The sequence below is a fragment of the Syngnathus acus genome, chromosome 16, assembly GCF_901709675.1.
Source record: "Syngnathus acus chromosome 16, fSynAcu1.2, whole genome shotgun sequence".
Classification (NCBI taxonomy): domain Eukaryota; kingdom Metazoa; phylum Chordata; class Actinopteri; order Syngnathiformes; family Syngnathidae; genus Syngnathus; species Syngnathus acus.
The window spans coordinates 4,361,963-4,386,547 of NC_051101.1; the positions used below are offsets into that span (position 1 = coordinate 4,361,963).

The window sequence follows — 24,585 nt, forward strand, 5'->3', positions numbered from 1 at the left end:
GTCCAAACCCAAAAACATTGAGGATCATTTAACTTTGGAAAACCAGTTTAGGTTTCTCAGCAACAATTTGATAATTTACTCCCAATAACATACATCACTTTATTGTTGGAGTTAAATCAAGGAGTCGGCTTGAAGACATTTTTATTGGCTGCCTTCTGGTTACACTCTCCCTCTAACATTCTTTGCTTACATTGACATTCTGCATAGCTGCCACAAAAGTGTCGTTTGACAAGGAGATTTCTGCTTTCCTGCCTGGTCGAACCTCCGTTGGAGGTCTAAAGGGGTCTGAAAGCGAGAGTTACAATAGCAAGTTAGTTCTGTAAAGTTACGGCATGCTCTCTACAACTTTTTGAGTTAATGTCTCAGCACCGTGCATTTGCACTTTTTCGAACTTCCTCCCATCCATCACCGGCTCACCTTTCATCCGCACCCTTCATCCATCCATATTGTCATTCCTTGCCAGGGTAAACTTCATCGGAGCCAGTTCCAGAACCATTAAAGCATCTCACTTTAATGTTGGAATTTTGAGTTTTGGAATATGGGGCATTCCCCTTTCCAAACTGCTGTAGTTTCACAATATTCTTGGAATATCCCTTGTGAATCACTCTCATGATACGATACTACAGTATCTTAATCACGTTGCTATCAGGACACTGGTCTCTCAAGAAGCTGTTATTTTCTTTTGCTGAAGCCATTTTCCTGTTGATTTAATTGTGTCCTTTGGATTGTTGTCTTGTTGCATCAGCCATCCCAATTGTCAAAAAGATGCTGCAAAATGTCTTGGAATTCATTTTACCAATGATGAATGCAATTCAGTTCCACACCACTGGAAACTCCAGCAACAAGAATTAGCATTGTTTTTCACCACCATTATTATGAACAATAAACTTTGCAACTCAATTGGGAAGAAATATTTCCAGAGAAGAAGTAAAAAAAAACAGTAAATGTTATTCAAGTTCGCACACTGTCATAACTGGGGATGTGGCTTCGATCACATCTAAACTCATGTTAAATGGGAGTCAGCACAGACCTGCCACCATTTGAAGTGCCTCTGATTAAGTCCAAATAAAGTTCAAATGTCGTCACATCTTAAAGCCATGTCTTGTAGAGTACAGCATCTTATTGTTTTTAAGGTATCAATCAGAGAAGTGTGGAAAAATAATTTCAAAGGCATTAACTAGGTCACTAATTGGTAAAAAAAAAACATCCACACGTGTTTAAATTTAAGTTGTACAGGTTTAGCCCGTATTTCATTTAGATTTAAATTTAGTTTGGGCTCATTTTTAAATCACAAAAACCTGCCATTTGAACAGTGGTGTGTAGACTTTTTACATCCCCTGTACTTGATATTACTTCACTCTTCCGGGTTCTTCGTGTCACTTGGGTCAGAATTCACACATTACTTACAGTAAGTTTAGATCGAAATCATAAAACAACAAAACTACATAACATTAGAATGCACCAGTAACTCTTCTATCGATTGATACTTGGCAGACAGGACAGAAAGCCTGAAGAGCTTCTGCAGAAATTCTGTGAGAGTCTTTGTTCAATAATTAAAAATCCAACTTTCGGCAGCATGAGGTGGTAAGAAAAGAAGAAAAGGAGCCAGTGAAGGGAAGCAAAACCCCAAAAGAAGAAAACAGAAGGGAGCCTTCCTGACAGTCTAAATGTTTCCTTTCTTTGTCTAAGAGGGTTAAAAGCCGTTATATGTCACTGTGGCCAATATTCAGTGGCGGTATCACAGAGTGGTGACCCTTCCTAGAGGTCATGAATAGTTCATCCCTTTCAACTCTCCCATCTCAGTCTACTAAATCCTTCCCGCCCCCTCCTCTGTACACACAGCCCAAGGTAGTGTGTCGTGTGGGAGTTCCAATGCTGAGTGTTTCAGTCGTACAATGGCCAAGAAAAGCTTTTGGTCCAGAGCAGAGGAAAGTGTTGCGTTTACTAGTGAAACGAGAGACTTAAAGTATTTGACATTGTATCACTGGTCGTTGGTCAGTCCACATGTGTGGATGTTCTTTTTACCAATTATTGACCAATCTAAACATTTTTGGGGGCCTCCTGACAAGTGATGGTTTTGGAGCTGCAAGGATTCCACCAAGCGCCAGCAAGATGCAAAACTCAATGTACTGTACTGTGCTCAACTTATACGTATGTACGTAGCTATTATGGGAACTTGCCATAACAATTATGGGAGCTAACAATATTTGCAATTATACCAGCTTGCGCTTTTCTATGAAGATTTTTACTTTTTATTACTTTTGGAGGTTTTTTGTAGGTTGGTGGAATGGGTTTTGGAAGACACCGTTGTCATTTATTTTCATGAGCCTTACTCTTGAAGGCAAATGTGAGCTGACAGATATCACTCAGTGGATCCCAGATGACCTATAAAGACCCCAAAACCCAAAACAATGAGGTCAGAGCAGCACCCCTTTTCCCCCTGCTTCTCCTCCTCCTATTCCTCCCCACACCATCAGCATTCCTGAAGATGGATGTGTCTTTAAAGCAGAGATTGATTGTGGCTATCAGAGTTATGGCACCATATATCACAGCCGATGTGATTTCGACGAGCTGGATTGAACAAAAAAGGTGGGACTCCTCAACCCATGGGTGGGTTCTAGTGGGATAGCATGGACACAGTTTAATAGCTTGGAGATGACAGCGTGCGCTTTGGTCTCCGTGCGTTTATGCACACGTACTCGCTTGTACGTCCATAAGTCGGCCTCGCTAGGGAATTCTGGCATGTGTTTGCGTCTGGCTGCTTCTCATCTTCATCCTGGTGTGTGCGTGTTTGTGCGTGCGTGCGTGTGCGTACGGCTGTCTGCATTGATCTCCAGTGATGTGATCTCCCTTCAGAGTCTGTTCTCATCGGACTCTGATTTACGGCTTCATTAGGATCCTTGCACTACTGCCCCTACTTTTGTCTCCCTTCTCTCGGCTGACTGACGCACGCACGCACACACACGCACACACACAAACGCACACACACACTCGCACGCAGTTGTAGAAAAACCTGCTACTAAAGGGCATTTGTGTAGTTTGTTTCTATTCTGTTTGTCATCTTTATGAGTAATCTCTTATTATTCAGAAAGGCTTAGCACCTCATTGCGACGCAAGTTAAAGCACTGTGGCAGTTTTGGAGGTGCTTGCCTACCCCCAGGCAGCCCCACTCGACTCAAAGGAGCCCTCATTGTGTGCGTCTTCTTTTATGGTGCTGTCTGAAAGAGAGGGATGCACTCCAGTCCGCATTCAAATGCACGTGGTAAAAGGAGCCAGCAGAACAGGACAAACACCACAGGTTGTAAATGCTCTGAAAAGGTGTGTGTGCACTGTGTGTTGGCGCTTGCACGCAAATACGCTCGTGTTTTGTAAATGTAAATGTGCACTCGCGTGATTGTGTGTGCAGACTCCAGCAGGTTTATACTCAGTGGAAAGCCAGCTACTTGATTCCCTTTGCCTCAATCTACCTGTTTTTATAGTTGCCTGGAATGACTTTCTTCCCACCTCCACTAAGAGATGAAGTTTTGCGTCTTATATTTTGTCAAACCTCCACCATTATCAGAAGTCAAGTCATGCAGAAATGTAAAAGAAGAAGAAGCAGAAGAAGAAGGTAATCACACTGTGCTGGTGCTTTTGTCGTCAGTCCGTGATGGAAACGGGTCTAAATATGAGATTAGAACCTGCCGCTGACTGATGCTATTAGGCAGATATGCCATAGACTTTACTATCTCCCATGAAGGATTAGTGCAAATTATACCGGGAGACAGGCCTGATTTCTCCTCTGCCTTTCTCAGTGTGGGCATTTGAGGCACTCTAAGTTGACAGCGTCTGTCTCTGCTTAGTTTTCCGAGACAGGTTGCGTGACAGCTGATGCCAAGCGAGGGCTTAAAAAGTGCGTATTTGTGGGTGTCTGTGTGTTTGGTCCGTGTGTGTGTGCCCGCGTGCAGGTTTGTGCACATATGTGTGGCTATTGGAGTTATTAAATGACGGCAAAGTGTGTTTGAATACCATCGGTGACATTTTTTACTTTTTTTTTTTTTTTTCTGATGGCAAATTCACTTTGAGAACAGTGACAATCGAGGAAGGCTCATTTTAAGCTTGGCGGCTTCCTCTTTAATTCTACACACTTTTATCTGGCTTTCTTTTTAATAATTAAAGTGTCTGTAAGACTGTCCATGTGATGCAACTTTTATGTAACTAGGAATAAGAAAGAGAGCTGCTCAGGTGCTGGATTTCAACAGTAAATCCATTTGTGGTTATGCAGATTCAAAGGAAAATGTCGATAAAAATCTTCATTTATATACAAACTCCCACTTAACTTTAGAAGAGTCTTTTATGACAGCGAGTCCACGGCATCCATCGCGTTGAGTGTAATCAACATTCTTCATCAATCTGAAGTGTTTGAACTATAATGTTGATATAACTGCTTACTTGTTCACCTCTTAGGAATGCTTGAAGAAACATGCAAATGCTTCCCATTTTAACCATGGCGTCTCCTCTGGCCTGCTGATTTAGGAGGGTGACTCGCCCTTTAGTGCTAGTTGTAAAGCAGAGAGATGGATTTATAGGCCCAAGAGTTGTTGTTTTTATTCTACTGTCTGCACTTTTGACAGCAGAACAAGCGCCGCCTTTACTGCCTTCAAGATACGTATATTCATGCTACAGTGGTTAGTTAGATATTTTACTTGTAATTAAAGCAAACTTAAATACAGACTAGCAAAGTTGAAGGAAATTACTCTTTGGAAAGACATTTTTCCCTTGCTTGACCTTTTCAAGGCCGTCTATCCTTCCCTTTCATTGTTTGTCAGAAATCTGCTCTCACTAAATTGTCTTCTGTACTCCACCTGCATGCTTAGTTGGTGAGCTATGACACTAAGCAATGCAGAGTCAGCAGTACCGAAACAGGTCAGATGTAGAGGGGGCTCCGACTGAGACAACACTTGATTATGTACAGCTGCACAATCGCTTGAGATCCAATACAAGAGCTGTACGCAAAAAATCATTTGAGATAATTTCAAAGAGAAGAATGCTGATTTTTGGTTCATGTCCGCCATTCTCTCAGAGACGTATAAAAACATCAGATGACAATTATATACCTTTCCACGGAAATTATCCGTTCGTGATCACTGGCCAATCGATCAAAGCACCATTATTATAAATACCAACTAAATAATATTAAAAGACGAAAATGAATGTCAACTTGCTGACCTCAGTTGCACATTTGTGTGTTCAGGGATTAAGATACTGAGCGTGCATTGCATCTTCTACAATATTAGGCACAACGGATGTTTTTTTTTTCATTCGACCAATTTAAAAAAAAAAGTTTCCTCTGCACTGGATGCTACAAATCAGTCTCTCCTTGAAGCGGTCTGAATGAACCAGTTGAAGTCCTACTTTCCCTCTGCCATGGGACTCAGTGCTCATTTATCTATTTATTTCCACATCGCTGTTCTTTTTTTCCCTTCATATAAAGACAGTCCATGTCCGAGCGTGTCATTGTGTGATGGATTGCATAGTCCTCTTTGCTCGCGAAGAGAAAGGGGGATGGCGAAAGGGAGGAGAAGGCAGGAAAAGAGAGGAAGAATTCAGTAAGTGAGCAAGGAAGAAGAGTGGCGCGTGAGGTGTAGCAGTGAAGGACATGGCAGCTTAGCGCTGGCCAAAAAGACTGTGCTGAACACCTGCTCCTGTCTCTGTCGCTCCTTCAACCTCCTCATTACCTGTCAATCTATCACAAGGCAGCCAGATCAAATGTCTGCAGAAGCCAGGACTCGTACAGGGAGGGAGGGGGGGGAGAAGAGGACATGACAAACAATGACAAAGCAATGAGGCAAAGAGCGATAATGAAGTAAACAACACGTGCATTTTTTTTTATCAAAGTTTGCAACTTTAGAATAACACTATTTACAAAAAAAGGCATGATCTCGTTTAGAAAATATAAATACAGTTACATTAAAGCAAACTATCAAGTGTATCAAGTAAATATTTTATTTATTTTTATATATAATATATTAAGTAGACCAATTACACAAATAAAAGAAAAAAATTCAGTTTTTGTGGTAATTTATTTTGTATCAATGCAGCTGTTTCTCTTGTCATCACAAGCCACCCTCCAGCACCGTCTGCCTTTTTGATTGGCGCCTGCTTATGAAAGAGCTGAATCGTCCGACTGAGCTTCAGTAGGAGGCGTGGCCTACAGTTTCAGATTACAGTGATAATGGCCTTAGAGCAGCGGCAGGTGGACCTTTTTTTTCCTCCCCATTTTGCTCAGTATTGATGTGTTTTCAGTAGTGGTCATGCATGGATTTATTTTGCGTGGCCCTTTGCTGGAGTGTGTGTTAAAACTGTATATGACGGAGTGCATTAGCACACCAAAGACAAAATGAATGTGTGCTTCAAAAAGCAAATGAATTTGAGCTATTCAAGATGCATTAGTGCACACACGACCAGTCTGGACCCACTCTTTCTGAACTCCCCCCCTGCCCGTTTGCTCTCCTCCCTCCCTCCCTCCTATGTCCTTGTTTTCCATTCTTTCCCCAGCTCTCCTACCTCTAGCTCCCTGTTAGTGTGTGAGCTGTGGTGATTTACGGTAATTATCCATCATTGGGTCATGTATCAGGCTGGCCGTTGCTAGGAGATGGAAGCAGCTGCTGCTGGCTGTTGTCTTGTCATGGATTGTGTGTGTGTGTGCGTGCGTGCGTACTTAGTGAATGTGTTTGTACTATGTACTGTTTGGTTTCTTGTCCGTGTGTGTAATCAGGTGATGCGGGATTTCAAAAGATGCAGGTGGTAGTGAGAAAGGAATGCATAGACAAAGATTATTGACTTTGGTGCTGATGGAGGTCAGAGGTTGAAAGGTGAAAGTGTGTATATATTGTGGGGCAGCTTAAAATACACGTGTGTCTGTCTTTGCATGTGCACTGCATATGTGAGAGTGATATCAATCAATCAACCAACCAATCAGTCAATCCTTTTATCCATTCATTTTTTGAACTCCTTCTCATGAGGGTCACAGGCGTGCTGGAGCCTATCCCAGCTGACTTCGGGCATTAGGCAGGGGGACACCCTGAACAGGGTTGCCAGCCAATCACAGGGCACACATAGACAAACCATTCACACTCACCTTCGGGAAATTTGGAGTGCTCAATCGGCCTACCATGCATGTTTTTGGGATGTGGGAAGAAGCCGGAGTTCCCGGGGAAACTCCACGCAGGAAGGCTGGAGCTACAATCGAACCCACAACCTCCACACTGTGAGGCAGATGTGCTAACCAGCCGACCACCGAGAGAGAGAAAGAAAGTGAGTCAGAAAGAGAGCGAGACAGAGTGTGTGTGTTGGGGGGGTTAAAGCAGTGTGTATTTCCCACTGGCAGTCATCACAGATGGGTGCTGGATCAGGTCCCCTGAGGGACCTATTGGCTTCCATTTGCTGCGGAAATCTGCCATAGCCCATTGTGTTGAGGCTGTTTCAGATTTCATGACCTATACAAGGAAGTAGACATGAACTCAGGCATATTGGACACCAAAAGGTCACTGGCACACCTTCGTGAGCAAGGAAGTTTTGGGGTTGTGTTACTGTATTACCCTTGTTTCCTGATTGAAGGTAATAAGTTACTCTGTGAAATATCATAAATTATTCTATATTTGTCACAATGTATTCGATACGTGAAAGTCGTGGGTTTAAATCCGGGCTCTGGGTTTGTGTGTGGGGTTTGCATGTTCTCCACCTTGTCTGCATGGCTTTTCTCCAGGTAACATTTCTGGTCGGTTAATTGAACACTACACATTGACGTAGTTGTGAATGGCTGTTTGTCTAATTGTGACCTGCGATTGGCTGCTGACCAGTTTAGGGTGTTCACTGCCTCAGGCCTCCTAATCAGCTGGGGTAGGCTGCAAGACCCTTGACCTTAGTCACAGATGGAAGATGGATGAATGGATTTGAAAGGTATCTGTATTAAAGCTACAAGTCGTATGAGCCACTGCAACTGTAAATACAACATCCACTCTTCCATACCGACCTAATTAGCATCAGTTAGCATTTGTCATTGTGTTTAGGGGGGGAGAGATTAGGAACACCTCTCAATTAATCTGCAATCAGTCTGTTTGTTAATTAGCTAACCTGTTCTAAGTGGCCTTCGGGGCTCTTGTGTAATTAGCTGAGCTGCTGGGAAGCAGGCCTGCATGTTGACATTGACCTGAAATGTGCCTTTGTGCACGCACGCACGCAAATCCATCCATTCATGCACCTCACACAAATACATTATACTACTAACGGTATTATCCGTAAGAGAGATGAATACACACATTTAAACATTCTCCCACCCTCTCCATGCAGATATACAGATTTGCGCTTAGGCATGCGCTCAGTGATAAGATTTCACTGGTTATTCTTCCTTTCACTTTGCAGAAAGCCTGCATTACTCAAAAGCTGTCTTGGAATAAGAAGGAGGACATACATATCATGCTCCTTTTACACATACAGTAGAGTCAATTCATTCTTTTCAAGTGCAACAACAAGCCCACCGAATCGAATATCTCCATTGGTCTGTCATAGTGTTTTTTTTTTTTTTCTTAGTTCACTTCAACGCCATTTGTTTACTCTGCTGCCTCCTGACATTGTCTGTGGTAATTAAAGGAGCACCCTTAAATTTATGGTTTAATTATACAAGCCTTGTTATGCAGAGACCAGGATGGGCTGATATGCTCAATAAAAATAAATAAATTCCTCCCGGGTTTATTGAACCTGCGTTTGCATAGAGACTGCAATCGTTTCAGACATTCAGGTGTGTGTTACTGCGTTTCTGTGGTTAGGGGTATGCCGGTGTGTTTATTTATGTATTGCGCTTCTGTGGTTCTGTACATGGTGAGTGTGAGTGAGAATGAACATGTAAAAAAAAGCCAGATGAATTACTATGGATTGCCGCTGGTTCACAGTATTGATCCCCAGCATGTTAAACCCTCCCGTACTCCGTGAAGAACACTCAGTCAGTGTGGGCTGAAGAAAAAAAAAAACAACTCTTGCACAACTGACATACAGCTGTTTAGTATATGTATTGCCAATATCTGAATGTGTTGTTAGGGTATGCTTGTAAAAAAAAAAAGACCCAATGTTTCTTGCAGCCATACCTGTGTGTGCGCGTGTGTTTGTGTGTGTATTTGTGTGTGTGTCTGTGTGTGTTTTAGTGGTTGAACCGATTAGTCAGCCTTTACTCCACGTTAAAAGCTTGAATTTAACTAATCAACGATCATGCGTTTTGGCATCTTGCCTTCTAATTGAGCAGGATTTTTGAGTTTTCCGTCTTCTGTCGGTCTTGTCCTATACAGCAACAAAATGTCTGGTTAAATAGACAATTCGATCTACAAACGTCAGCGTCAAGAGTACAAAAAAAGATGGTTGTGAATGAGACTACAATAATAGTTAGCCTCGCACACTTCGGTCATTCCAATCGCCGCTAGTTATGTCATAGTATTTGTACAACAAATGTGTGTTCACAACAACTTTATTCATATCACATTCACAACTTACAAAAACATGTGTGTGGAAGTATTTGAGCAAAAATAAGACTGGTAGCACAGCCACATACAAACTATTTCAACGCTTAATTTTATTTTTGGGGAAAACATGGCTGCAGACTGGATATCAATAACATTAGTCAATCAACTTTTATCACAAACTTAAAAAAAAAAAATCTTACCTCATTCAGCTCCTAGCAATGCATGAATGTGTGTTGGTGTGCACGCGCCCTCTGTAATTGAGAGCCGCTTCTCTAAACCCATCTTTTAGTTGGGTATAAATAGTGCTTACTCTATAAATAAAACAGCAGTACCTTTCACACTTCTTTTCTCTCTCTCACACACATGCACACATAAACACACATGCTAACCAGGCTGACACGGATTCCACACCTATATATACACACACAATCATATGTAAAAAGACAGAGCTACCGTTAATCCATAGCGCACTTTTTAGAGGTCAGGTGGAAGGGCGTCTGTGGGACATATTGATGTATTTACATGAGAGTGTGACCTCTACAAGCTTAGCACTGACTACCTGTCTAACCTCTGACCTCTTCTGCTTGACCTACAGTCATGTATTCCCGACATTAAGCTCCAATGGATACATTTAGGCATGATGCGTTTATTCAAGGTGAGCAAGTAGCTGATGGAGGACTTTCCCATCGCACTATTATGGCAGCTGGTGAAGACATTGAACATGAGCCACCCAGGGAGATTTTTTCATTTAAGCTTTTTTTGTTGCTTTCTGAAAGAGACTTTCACGCAGTTCTATTAGCAAACTGTTGTTACCGGTGCAAACTGTTGTTACCGCTGCTTGACTAAATATCTGCAAGTAATGCAGAATTTCTGCAGTCGTCCTGTTTGTACAGCGCTTATTCGCATTCACCCACCACTTTCTGCTTAGGTCCATTATGCAGCCCTATGTATCTGCAGAATAACATGTCCCATCTGCTACTATCTGCTGAGCTCAACTCAGGCTAGAGGTGTTTTGAAATGGGCTGGAGAGAGGGGTGAGAGATAAATTGGTACATCGAGTTGGAATGCTGCAGCAGTTATTTAAGGCCCTGTAGGTGCTGCCTAGACCATATGCTCCTATTATTCCACTTGGGGGGAGGCTCATGTGAGCATGTGAGCACGTCTGGGGGAGCGGAAGAGCTTGATGGTATTAAACAAGAAAGGAGGGGGGTGTTGAGAGTCAAAGGGGAAATGTACCAGAGGTGTTACTTGAAGGTGAGCCCCCCTATGGCACACTGGAGGCACGGGATACACGGAGAAGCCTACAATCAGATGAGAACGAATCAGTAAATGATCGCCTTCATCCTTAATATCCGGCTCTTTCGCTGTCATCTTTGCATAATTCAACCCATCAGATGTTCAGGTGAACTTTTAGCTTGAAAGCTGCTCTGAGGTTGGTGTAGCTACGTATATCATATCCATATCACTAGTGCACGTCATTGATTCTTTTCACTATACAATTTTTGTATCGTATGCATAGCAGTAAACAACATTTTGGAAAACTCTGGAAATTCTGTCAAGTATTTACAATTCTGCATTCTAACATATTGTATAATATTGTGCTTTTTTCATTATTTTAAATAAAACCAAAATCTTATGCACACCACAAACAAAAATAATAATGATCGATAATCATGTTTGACTCAATTTACTAACTCAACGTGAAATCCTTCTGGTATACAAATGACAAGTGGGTGCACTTGTGATATGTACCTTCTGCTAAAGAAAGAGTTTTTCCTGTCAACTACATGTCACTGGCATAGATAAGTGAACAAAGCTACTTAATTCGGGGTACAAAAAGAGGAGGTTTTCGACCAGATTATATGAAATTGAATACACCTGATCATGACACCCGAACAGTGGTTGGGAATCACACAAAAGTTTAGGTTCGGGCTTTGTTATGTTCTGCATATCCCGGTCCCCTTGTCTTTCTGTCCTCTGCCGGTTCTTTGCAATCGCCTGTCAAAATTAGTCCTGTGTTCCTCAAGCAGGCCATGGCTCTCATGTTAGCCGCTTCACGGGAAGCACATCCCAACATTCCCTCTGACACGCCGGCAGCAGCATTACCATAATTGGCTTTTCTACATGACGGGACAGAGGAAATAATAATGTCATTTTATTTACAGCCCTCTTGTCCAGGTCCGAGCGCAATCACCCCTCCCCTCCAGCCCTCCCCACCGCTGCACTCTCCCTTCTATCTACCATACAAAACTCCTCCCCTTTTTTTTCTTTTTTATATCTCATCCCATCTCCCCCTCTCCCCCTACTCTCTCCGCGCTGTGTGCGTCTCATTCTGCCACAGCGTGTAGGTCAAGCGATGGCATTTTGATCAGCTCCTGTCCAAAGCCATCAGTGTTGAGAGGCACGTAATGGAGAGCAGGGTGACAAACAGAATCTGGGGAAGGAATAAGACTGCCAGTTTCCTATTAGGGGCCAGCCTAAACGGCCCTGGCCTGCACCCCCGCCCCCCCCATGCCGCCACACAACAAACCACCTCCGCCAGCCTTGTTCTCCGCAAACCCACTCTTGCACTGCCTAAATCACATGAGTGAAGGGGCCTGTGATTGGACATTAGTGCTGCAAATGACTGCTGTGATTGCCCCCTCTTCCCAAACGCACATCAAATAAATAAAGAAATGTGTGCAAATAAATAGAAGAAGGGGTGTTGGAGAAAAGGGGCCAGTGAGGAGAAGCTGACTGGTTTCATCTCTTTCTTTTCACTCTTGTTTCACTCTTTCTGCCTTTCTTATCTGGTTTGTTTGGCTTTGACAGCGGCCAAATGGTGAAGCTCTGCGAGCCTGACAGAGAGTGTTATTGATTTAACAACCAAGCCGACTCGCTGCAAAGAAGAGAAAAAGCAGAGGGGAAAAAAAACAGATGGGTGGGAAAGAGATAGAAAAGTTTTGAAAAGGAGTGATGTGTTGCCGCTCCACTCCTTGCCAAATTGCAGACGTGTACTCTGCTTGCATTCAATCTGGTATCGTTTACAGAAATCAAGTTATAAAAAAAAAAGTCACTGTGTATGGGGTAAAATGTTTTAAAGATGATCTCTTCTTTGGTCAACCATGTTGTCACACTGAAGCCCAATTTTGTATTGACACGAGATGAAGGGCGTTCACTGCCAAGAATAATCAACTGTGTGTCTCTGTCCTCTCTGTGCGGCTGGACCGCCTCTCCTCTGGTCTGCTCTTTAAGAAATAAGAATAACTTTCTTTTTTTTTACATAGCAGAGCACATACTTCAAGGGCACATTTAATTTTGATACATCATATTGTAACATCTAAGGGAAGAATTTTCTTCCATTTTAGTTCGAGTAACAATTTATGAGGTAGTTGAGGAAACTCACACTTTGTTCTTGTAGCCTCTTGCTCATGTTTAACCTTTTGTCCAATATTTTGTAGTGTGAGATGGGAGAACCTATTTAAAGCTTCATAGTGTGTCAATCAATTTTTTTTCAAGGGGGCCCCTTTATAATATCTGCTACTCAACCTTTCTTAAAATCTACCATCTTTGATATTGCACTTTTACACTTATTAGCCGCGTACTCCCCACTGTAGATGAGTGATACACTGAGATGCTAATATATTGCCGTTGTTGCGAGAGTGGCTGGTGGCGGGGCTTGACGGCGGCAGTTTGTGACAGTGAGTCGTGGCACTCTCCTGGCCACGCTGCCGCCTGTCTCCTTGAATGCGGCGCGTTCCCAAGCAAAAGTGACAAGCGCTTTGGTGCCCGTGCAGATGGCCCTGCTCACAGCTATCACCCTCTCTGCAACCTAAACCGCAAGGGATGCCAGCCCTAGCCCACCCGTAGCCCGCCCTTTCCTACTGCTGTGACATCACGCATGTGCGTCCAGGACACAAACTCACGGTGATGGTGTTGCGGGCCAAGGAAGGAGGTTAATATGATCTCATGTTACATTCACACATCTTCGAGTAGCCGTGATTGATGTGTACATGTTTGATGTGTAGCTCTTAATATTTTTACCTCCTCATTGCCAATTCAGATTTCAGCATCCTGCCAGATGAGCATTTCAAAGGCGTGGCAGAGATCATTTATTTCAGGCTAACTTTAACTGTGTTTCATCACTAATGTACATTTATGGTTTGCAAAACAATCTGGATACTGCCTATGATTTTTACAGATGTCTCTCTCTGCCACCCTTTTGTCTCTGTGCTTTTGATAGCTCCCTCTTTGTTGTTTCCATGACAACGTGGCAGGACAGAAATTGATTGACAGGGATCGTCAAAGGGTTCCCTGGCGACCTGCTCATCGCTCGAAGCCCCTCCTTACTGCAGTCTGTGTTTTGTCACTCATCCACATATTTTTCTCTTTCCTACAATGTGATTTCTATATCTCCAACTATTGGGGTTTTAGCTATTTTTGGACTGCAGCTGACGTGAGTGACTCAGCTAGGTTATTCCTACTGTACAATGGGGCTGGTGATGAATGGCTAGCCATTCTGCAGGATGCATTGTATATTAGATGGCTGATATGCATTGACATCCTTATGCTCTGGAAGCAGGTTGGTGCGGGAAGTCACCCTAACCGGAGACACTCTGCAGATGTGTTGTAGAGAGTACATCACATAATGCTAATCTGCTGTGTTAGGGATTTTCAGGAGTTTTAGAAACTGTCTCGGTCTCAGTCTGTCAGTGGGATTGAAGCGCAGCCAGGTTCTCCTGTAGTGCTCTCATTTCACTGAAATCCTGTCAGGCATTGGGGTGGGGAGAGGGAGGGGGGGGGTAAGTTGCTCATTTGGAGAAGGGTGTATCAGCAGCACGCAGCACACTCTCGATTTATAGACAATATAATGGTTAGACGGAGTCGCGTTTGCACTGTAAGAGCAGCTAAGTGTGCGCTGCATTGTGAAGGTGAGCGTGCGGGCTAACGTGCATTCCCAAACCGATGCGCTCAAATGCACATCATCACATAGTCACAGTGCACGGTGCAGCTGCTCACTTCCCCCACCTCATCCACCCATCTCCTCTCAGGCAGCAGTAAATGGTGCCAGTGTATATATATCAGGTATTATGTCCACTTAGATTATGATATGACAGGTTAGCGTGCCGTTTGAAGCTGACAGCACATCTGTTTCATCAGGAAAGATTGATACTGGCATCTAGGACACACATCTCACCATGCAGGAAGGAGATAAAGGAAGAAGCTAGGGGGCTGTCTTTCCTGTCACCCTGCCTCTCTCACTCTCTCTATTTTTTTATCCTCACGTTTCTACTTACTCCCCCCTTCTCGCCGAGGAAACCCAACATCTCATCCTTACTTGTTCTTCATTCCCCGTGTCTACTTTTCATTCACGTTGTTCTCTAACCACCTAATGTCTTTCTTGCGTATGCTTGCTCGGAGTGTGTTCTCTACCCAGTGTGTATGCGCATGTGCGTACGGACACACACTTACACACTTGCCCATGCCCTCGAGCTTCGATATCTGTTCATTTTTACAATGCATTGTCTATCTACCCCATACTCGGCTTCTTAACAATCACGAGCAGTTTGATTCCAAATAACAATGTTTTGTCAGTTTCTCTGCTTATTATCTCAAATGGGAGTGACCTTTAGCTTGGTTGACTTGGTTAGGAAAAGCTGCAATCCCTTCCAATTAGTGTTTTTTTTTCCCCTCACCAGATCAGTTGCATAATCTTAACATTTGAGGAGTTGAACTTCAAGCACGGGATGATTGAGAGGCAATAAAGCTTAGAGAATAGAAAAACAAAGAGTAAAAAAGGGAGTTGGACATTCAAGCATGCAGCTGACTAACAAGGCCAAACAGCCAGTCATTTCCCGGGAAACATGAGGCATGTGTGAAGGAATAGGGAGTTGGGTAGGAAAAGGACAACTGTCAGAAGCGCAGTGATTTATATTTCCCTCGGAGGCTTATTCCACCACACGCTTTCACAACCACATGTGTGTGAAATATAAAGTCACGCATGCATATATATATAGACACAGATGTACAATTCCAGAATAGAAAGGCTACATTTTTCATTGTTAGATTTGTGTCATTTTATTTTCACTGTGAGTGTTAATGGACTGTCAATGGTTTATATATATCAATTATATAATTGATTTATATAATTAATTTTCTCCCATTTTTGTCTTCTGTCGGTGCTACAGCGTACATGCCCGAAGATGAACTTAAGGCGCCCACTCAAGAGGAGGAAGAGCACCTCCAAGATGACGGCCTCTCATTAGACGGCCAGGACACTGAATTTTTGTGCAACGAGGAAGAGGAAGATGTGGAAGGAGGCCAAGCACCTAGTTATAGAGACTCTCCCCTCAGCAATGGCACCAACCCTGATGCTGGCTATGGGTCCCCGCTTAGTGACGCCAGTGACAGACTAACAGATTTCAAAAGTACCTCCTCTCGGGATGGTCACGAGAAAGAAGGTACAACCTTGCCCTTCTCGCCCAGCAATGGCCTATCTTTCCAAGATAGTTTGGCTCAGATGAAAGCCGTCTATGCAAACCTCATTTCAGATGCCTCTTGGTCCAGCATTACAATGGATTTAATGAAATCCAAGTCTGCTGCAGCTGGCAGTATAAACAGCACCCTCAACAATTCAGAAGCTGCCTCTTCTGCCCCGGTTTCTACAGCAACAACAACAACGACCACAAACAAGAGCAATGGGGTCAACATAGTCACCAGTCCTCACAACGGCAGGGGGTCCAGCACCACTGTTAGCCACACAAGCACCACAACCGTTAACACGAATGGCACAGCGGCTAGCTCGGTTAGCATCCACAATGCAACCAGCAGCAGCGGGAGCAGCAGTGGCGGGACTAATAATGGCAGTGGTGTGGCCTATGACTGGCACCAAGCAGCACTTGCCAAGACTTTTCAGCAGACCCCCTACCATCTTTTACCCGAACCTAGCCTTTTCAGCACAGTGCAGCTATACCGTCAAAACAATAAGCTGTATGGCTCTGTCTTCACTGGTGCAAGCAAATTCCGCTGTAAAGATTGCAGCGCGGCCTATGACACCCTGGTTGGTTTGACAGTCCACATGAATGAGACTGGCCACTATCGAGATGACAACAAGGACAAAGAGGAGGATCAGGGAAAGCGCTGGTCCAAACCCCGCAAACGCTCCCTGATGGAAATGGAAGGCAAAGAGGATGCTCAGAAGGTACTGAAATGCATGTACTGTGGCCACTCCTTTGAATCTCTGCAGGACCTCAGCGTTCATATGATCAAGACCAAGCATTACCAAAAAGTGCCTCTCAAAGAACCAGTGCCAGCCTTGGCCACTAAACTGGTTCCCGCCTCCACTAAAAAACGAGCAATGCACGATACGATAATTTCCCCTTGCTCTCCAGAGTCTGTCCATGCCGGTAGTGGGGGAGGAGGTTTATCACTTGGTGACATTAGCAAAGATGCAAAATCAGTAGCCAATCCTTATGTAACAGCAAACAACCGATATGGCTACCAGAATGGGGCCAGCTATACGTGGCAGTTTGAAGCACGAAAAGCTCAGATCCTGAAATGCATGGAGTGTGGTAGCTCGCATGATACACTGCAACAGCTTACTGCTCACATGATGGTCACAGGTCACTTTTTGAAGGTCACAAATTCTGCATCCAAGAAAGGCAAACAGCTGGTGTTTGATCCTGTGATTGAAGAGAAGATTCAGTCCATCCCACTGCCGCCTACTACCACCAGACTCCCTGTACCTGGTAGTATTAAGTCTCAGCCGGTTTCCCCTGCCCTCTCCTCGGGCTCAGAGGAAAAGAAGGAAGTGAGTGAGGACGAGAGATTTGAAAGTGGGGAGCCATTTGAGAAAAAAATCAAGGAGGAGAGAGATGACTCGGGTGAGAAAGTTGAGACTGACACCACATCATATAAATATCTTAGAGAAGAAGATCTGGAGGAAACTCCGAAAGAAGGTCTAGATATTCTTAAATCCCTTGAAAACACGGTGTCAAGCGCTATTAGCAAGGCTCAGACAGGCACTCCCACTTGGGGTGGATATCCGAGCATTCATGCAGCTTATCAGTTGCAAGGTGCCATGAAGAGCTCGACTACTGTTCTGCCCCCCACTATCCAGAGTGTCCAGATGCAGCCAATGTTTAACAGTGGGCTTCGAGGGCTCGCCAGTGACCCCAATTCAGTCATCCACTCGCCACGGAGCCCTACTTCTCCTACTCTACTCAGGAGCAACGTCACTGCGATGGAGGAGCTGGTGGAGAAAGTGACAGGGAAAGCTGCTGCTGTAAAGAAAGAAAAGGAGGAGAAGATGGTCAGCGCGGAGCGAGCTCGACCTCCTTCGTTGGTTAAGTCCCCCTCTCCCGCACTGAGGGAGCAGAGAGAGCAACTGGCCTCTCCAAATGACCTAGTTGCAGGTAAAGCATCTGGTGTGAGAAGTACCAGCCCGGGCAGTGTAGAATCCGAGTTTATCTGCAAGAAGGAGCCTAAAGAAAGCCTTGTGGATGTCTACAACAACTCAAAGAACGGCCTCGAGGCATGCCAGTCGCCGGTCACTAACGGCAACAGTCTCGGCATCATTACCGATCACTCACCAGAAAGTCCTTTTGTCAATCCTCTCAGTGCACTCCAGTCAATCATGAACACACACCTGGGTAAGGCCTCCAAAGGAGTAAGCCCAGCAGCAGACCCACTGTCCATGCTTTACAAAATCAGTAACAGCATGATGGATAAAAAGCCAGCCTTCAACCCAACACCTCAGGGCAAAACCGCTGAGCCCATCAACCACTTTGCTTTGTATGAAAACAACGACCAACCCATAGACCTGAGTAGAAGCAAGTCTAGCACTAACAGTAACAGTAATACTAACAATAACAACAGCAGTGGTGCGGTCAACAATGTTGTAAATGGTAACAAACCTATTATTAGCATGCCGGAAACAGTTTCCTCTCCTTTGAGAGAGAACGCTCTAATGGACATCTCTGATATGGTAAAGAACCTCACCGGGAGACTGACTCCCAAATCGTCAACACCCTCCTCCATCTCAGAGAAATCAGATGCCGACGGCAGTGCATTTGAGGATGCTCTGGACGATCTCTCCCCAGTGCAGAAGAGAAAAGGGAGGCAGTCCAACTGGAATCCCCAGCACCTCCTTATCCTGCAGGCACAGTTTGCCTCCAGCTTGCGGGAGACCCCAGAAGGCCGCTACGCTATGACTGACTTGGGCCCTCAGGAAAGGGTCCACATCTGTAAGTTCACAGGCCTCTCGATGACGACCATATCCCACTGGCTAGCCAATGTCAAGTACCAGCTGAGACGGACCGGTGGCACCAAGTTTCTCAAAAACATGGACTCTTGCCAGCCGGTGTTCCTCTGTGGTGACTGCGCTTCCCAGTTCAGAACTCCCTCCTCCTATATCAGCCACCTGGAGTCTCACTTGGGATTCAGCTTGAAGGACCTGTCCAAACTGTCAACTGAACACCTACGGGAGCAGCAGGCTGCCTCGAAGGTGATCACGGACAAAATGACATTCGGCAGTTCCCTGTCAGCCTTGACTACGCCAGAGGACGACACTGGCTCCGTGTACCAGTGCAGACTTTGTAATCGGACATTCGTCAGCAAACACGCAGTCAAGTTGCACCTCAGTAAAACCCATGGCAAGTCTCCCGAGGACCACCTGGTGTTTGTTACAGCTTTGGATAAACTAGAGAAACTAGACAAAATGGAGTCCGTTTAAAAAGGGTGTCAATGACAAGAGACATTGACAGCTATAGAACTGACCAGAATTTCATTGCACTAAAACAACATTGTTCACAGTTAACTGCACTGGGCCGAAATGAGCCAACAGAAAAAAAAAAAAAAAAAAGTCTTATTTTCTGTTGTAATGATTGCCTGACTGGACCATGTTGATTTGTTTTTGTTTTGCCAAACTTTACTTTTTTTAACACTTATTTCATAAGATATTTATATGCTGTTTGTCTGATCTGTGCATGTACTTTAGTGAATCAAGGTTAAACAAAATGATTTTAATATTCTTATGGCAAAAATACAACTACTGTGTCAATGGTGAAAAGTAAAAATGCATTGGAAGAATGGAAATCTGTACTATACTTGACATGAAGATGAAAATTAATTGTATACACCAAAAATAATTAAGGACACCCCGAAAGACTGAAGTAGCACCTTAGACGTTTGAATTTTGCGTTTGTAAAAAAGAAAAGTAATTATGGTTTCCTGTTATTGAAATGTTTTGAAGATGGCCTGCTTTATTGTATTAAAAAAGATTATATGAACACTTGGAACAACTGAAATGCTGCTTCCAGTGAGTCAAAGGTCGCCATTTTATGCAAGTTTGCTAAAATAAAAAAAAAAGTCCTTATTGTGAAGTATCACCAATTGTTAAATTTACTTACTATGTTTGTTTTTGTTTTGTTGTTTTGATTTTATTTCCAGTTTGCCTCTTTTTACCGGTGTTGCTTTCAGCTGTAAAGAAAACAGTTGTAAATGGTTACCAGTGAAATGTCAGTACTCCCATAAGACATCATTTGAAATGACCCTGGAGTCTTTGTATCTTACAGTGTGTGCATTCTCTAACTTTTATATTGTCATTTTATACTAAAATGATAAAAAAAAAAAAAAAAAGCAAAAAATGAATTGTGTATATAGATATATGCTGTAGAGTTACAAAGTGTCTTTTTTTTAAAATACAAATTCAGCTTCTTTGGCTTGGTTTACAGAAATGATTTTAATTCTACTTGCATCCGATTTGATGCATGAAATAATGTGGAAAATAAATAAGCGATGCACAATGACTATACATTTCAATGTTTTATCAACAATATTGTAAAAACAACAAAGAAATGTTTTTAGCACCGGTTAGATTGTTTCTTTTCTTTCTCAATTGTAAAATAAACCCCAAAGCAGTTGTTAACAGTCATACATTTGTGGTTGTGTATTCATTCGTCATAATGGTGCATCAAATGTATATTAAAATGCTCTGTAGCATCCTTTTTGCTGCACATTAAAGCGATCACAGCGAAATCCATTCCCAGCCCAGTGTAATACATTTTTTCACCCCATTTTGAACAATTCTTCACAAATGCTCTTATCTCTTTTCAACATTTAAGAGAAAAATAACTGATGGCAAAGCCACATCATACCACCACCGACTATAGTAATGATGAAGATGACAAGAATGATATGCTAGTAAGAGTGCCGATTGTGCTGGAGAAACTCATGCTCGGCTTGTGACTGGCCTTCGGGAGGCCCTGCTCTGAAGACCCACTGTTACATTTATTAATGACAGCAGTGTATTTTAGCCTGTGATCTGATCAGATGGGTGTCTTTTTATCTCTTTAGCTTGACATTATCAACATCTTGACTGGTGACGCGAAACCCCCGAAAAAAATCAATTTTATAACATACAGTTTTGTTTTGTTTGTTTTTTTTAAACAAAATTTGCTCTACTCACTTTAGTGTGGTTTTGTGGCAGGCATGAAAGTCTTAAGACATGTACTAAAAAGTGTCCTGAAGAAAGGTTGGAGAAAAATTTATTCCTGATAGAGTCACCACCAAACACTTACTGTTGGTGTTTTAATTTGTATTGTGCAACCTAATTCATGTTGTTGTTGTTTTTGATATATCAACTCCAAGTCTGTATAAGTAGGTATTCTTAGGGATATATTTTAATCAAATAAAGTAACATTGTGCATTTGGCAGCGGATTTGCAATTAACCTAAATTAAATTTCCATTTACCGTTAATATGTTCAGGTGCTTATCTCATTTTATGCAGAGTTATTAGCAGGTCTAGCTTAACAAGGTTAACTAACATTAAAAACTACTCTCACTTATAACAGTAGTTTTATGCCACAGAAAATGGATATATTGTCAAAAATTATTACATCTTTAAAGGTGTCTTTATAAAGACTAAAAACATACATACGTAGTATATTATATACTGTATACTATATATGGCACATATAGAGTACATACATAGTAGTAGTATCAAGTCTGCTGCGATCAATGGCTTTTCAAAATAAATTAGTTGTTAGACAAAGTCTAAAATTTGCAACACAGTCCAAGTTTCTCATGTCAGGAAGAAAACATTTCTCAAGCCTTCACCTTCATACAGAGAACTTCTACAATCTGTCATTTACAAGAGAGATCGGCAATTTGTGGCCCACTGACACTCTTGAGTGCTCTGTTGATGAATACAGTAATAAAAACAGTAATGAAAACAACAAAACATTTTTGAGGGGGGTTAAAGATGTTTCCTCCACACCAGTGAACCCTGCATACTATTATACCTATTTGCGGATATTTATGGGATATTTTTCCATTATTTTATTGATATATTTTTTGGGGGGTAGAGGAAACCACCGTTTTTTTGTTGAAGATGCATGTTAGTGTTTTATAAGAATTTTTGGGGGCTCCAAAAAAAATTGCAATGCATTTCAACGAGCGTCAATTATATCCAGATTTTAGCTATTTGTGGGCCTTCATCCCCTGCAACTAGTCCATTTTATATTATATATTTAAAATGTGAATACACCGAATAATTTTCACACATATTTAGTTCAGATTTTAAAATGGCATTTTTCTCATATTTCTGGTTTGGAAGTGTGTGATCCTATGTGCGATGCCCAGTAGCACTTGCCCCCCCCTCCAACCCTGACTGAGAATAATTCTCTTAAATCAGCATTTACTATATTTTGCATTTACATTTCAATGTGGCAGTGACTTTCATATTCAGCTTTAGAGAGAGTGAAAAATTAATTTTAGGAACACTGACCTTCCAATGACTCCAAAGATAATGTAAGTTCGTAGCTTTTCTTCTTGCTGCCTGCCTGTAAGTATTGCATCGGGATCAGAAATTCGATATCTCATTGTCACGTCTCTGTTTCTGCTAGTGCTTATAGTGGCAGTCTTTATACATATGATTGAAAGCAACCTCCAATGTTATGCCTTCTATTTCTCACATTCACAACTTGTCTTGCGTTTGCTCAGTCACACACATAACACTCTAAATACTCCAGCTGTTTTAGCAAGAGCGTCTTTGTTCAATTACACACCTCCCTGATCTGGCTTCACCTCACTGTGTCGATACAGGGATTCGGTGACAAAGGAAACAGGCAGAGGGCAGATTAGCCTGGCTGAAGGATTCAGCTTCCTAAAAAAGTGCCGCTTGAGTTGGGTTTTAAAACAAATAAGACAGATAAACAAGCAACATTTGTAGGTGATAGAAAAAACACCTTTGTAGGTTTAATGCACCGCAGCTAAACCTATAATTTTGCTGTGGCGTCAGATAGCTCCTGAGTAGATACTCTTCTTTGCTTTGTTAGAAATCAGTGCAGTGTTTCCTGTGCGCATTCTATGTAAATTACATGCGATAATCGCCGTGCATGGCACAATGCAGGTTCCCGTGGTGCTAGCGGAAACCGAGAGTAGATAACGCAGCCAGTGAAGATTTGCATAGCCTTTGTGTTTTGGGGCGCTGCTGAATGTGTGCCCTGAGGATTGGTAGGGCTTTCCTCAAGGTTTTGTTCAAGTAAATGCCTGCCTCCTCACAGGGACACAAGCATTATGAACAGCAGACAGCACTGGGTGGGGACAGAGGGCACAAACAGAATAACAAAACTACCTCGTCGGTTGGGAACATGAGGCGGGAGTTGTAGTCCCTTTAATCAGGTCTGACTCTTCCTCGAAAAAAAAAAAAAACAGGTACACTCAGCTGGATACAATGCTACTGATTCCGGCTCCGGCCTTCCTGTGTCACTCAGACGTTGAGGTTAATCCGTGTTGGGTCTTTTATCTGCGGCTCTGAAGCTTCAAGGTGTGCATTATCGCCAATGTGCGTTTGCTCTGAGAAACAGACGTATACCCTTCTGTTTTTTAAAGTCTTTTCCTTTGGTTTCATATGCTCTTGCTTCTGGCCTGTATACGATAGCAGCATGATGATCATTGTTACCATGAAACAAAGCTTCCACTGAGCATCTCACTGTGTGTGTGCAGTCTATAAAACCTCCAACTTTGCGCAGAACCCTGTTGCAGTTTAATACCCTTCCAAAATGCTTCAAACCAAACAAACAATGTCTGACAGAGAATCAACAAAGAAAGCAACAACGGGTAAGAGACTTTGTTCTGGATCGGAAACTAAAGTCTGGGAAATCTGTTTGGCTCGTGATATGCTTCATTGCGGAAATTGCATTCAGAGAGAAGTTATCAGTATTCACATGTTCTACCTGCCTTAGTCTATTTTTATGTTGATTTAACTCAGCTTGTGGACTTCATTCAATTGTTTCCAAGCCTCAGTCTGTAAAATGTGCAAGATTTGTGCACACTAGAAAGGGTCGTTTGTATGTTTTCGAGGCAATAAAAAAAGTTCTTGTATCTACCATCTACCACACTTGTTTTTAGCGTTTGAATTCGCTTGAATACTTTTTTGTCATTGTAATAAATGCTTCCAAAACAACTCACTTTAAACGTTGAAATCGGGATACAAGCCTTCCCTAAAGTTCAAGTCATACAGGTCATAATTCAAGAGTTAACATCCAATACCGCCAGAAGGTGAAAACATATTATTAACTACAGAATTTTCAAAGACTTGAGATTATTATTGAGATTATTCACATTTAGAATATTTACATTAATATCAATAAACCCATGTCTACTTTATACTGCCCCCACGTGCCAAGACGCATACACCAGAATGGGCAGCACACTGGCCCACTAGGGGGTCCAAAAGTGAAGAAAATCAGGACCAAAAAATATACCATACTTGAGCAATAAATTTGGTCGACAAGCTGCTTTTTCATTCAGCCATTTAAGAGATTACGGAAAGCAATGCTTCTATATGAAAGGGTGCCAGGTGTTTGAACTCTCATTTATTATGAATTTGGGTGTGATTGGTAAATTCTCAACAGTCATATCCCAGTTATTTTTACCTTCCCTTTCTGAGTTTTTTTTTCTGTTAATGTCGATTGTGTTGTACATTGATGAGTCACATTAATGGTAGAGAAAGTTCTCAAATTATTCATCTTAGTTTCCTTTTTTACATCACAAAAATGTGACATTTAAACTGGGATGTGTAGACTTTTTATTTCCACTGTTAAACTGCCT

General features: G+C 42.5%; 1 protein-coding gene and 1 long non-coding RNA gene across 4 annotated transcripts in view; one reads left to right on the forward strand and one right to left on the reverse strand.

Moving 5' to 3' along the window:
* Positions 1 to 20,511, forward strand: part of tshz1 (teashirt zinc finger homeobox 1) — a 31,634-nt gene extending 11,123 nt beyond the window's left edge. For 2 of the 3 annotated variants that reach the window (XM_037272830.1, XM_037272831.1), the window contains exon 3: positions 15,659 to 20,511. In XM_037272830.1, coding sequence (XP_037128725.1) covers positions 15,659 to 19,203 — 3,545 coding nt within the window. In that variant the 3' untranslated portion in view covers positions 19,204 to 20,511. Of the gene's footprint in view, positions 1 to 3,452; positions 3,611 to 15,658 lie in introns of those variants that run through there. The other variant, XM_037272829.1, reaches the window with a different exon arrangement.
* On the reverse strand, positions 7,820 to 10,158 carry LOC119135343. The gene is made up of 2 exons (XR_005100547.1): positions 9,692 to 10,158; positions 7,820 to 9,312 (listed from the first exon to the last, which is right to left on the reverse strand). It is a non-coding gene; the product is annotated as an uncharacterized LOC119135343 (long non-coding RNA).
* Positions 20,512 to 24,585: the final 4,074 nt, after the last annotated feature.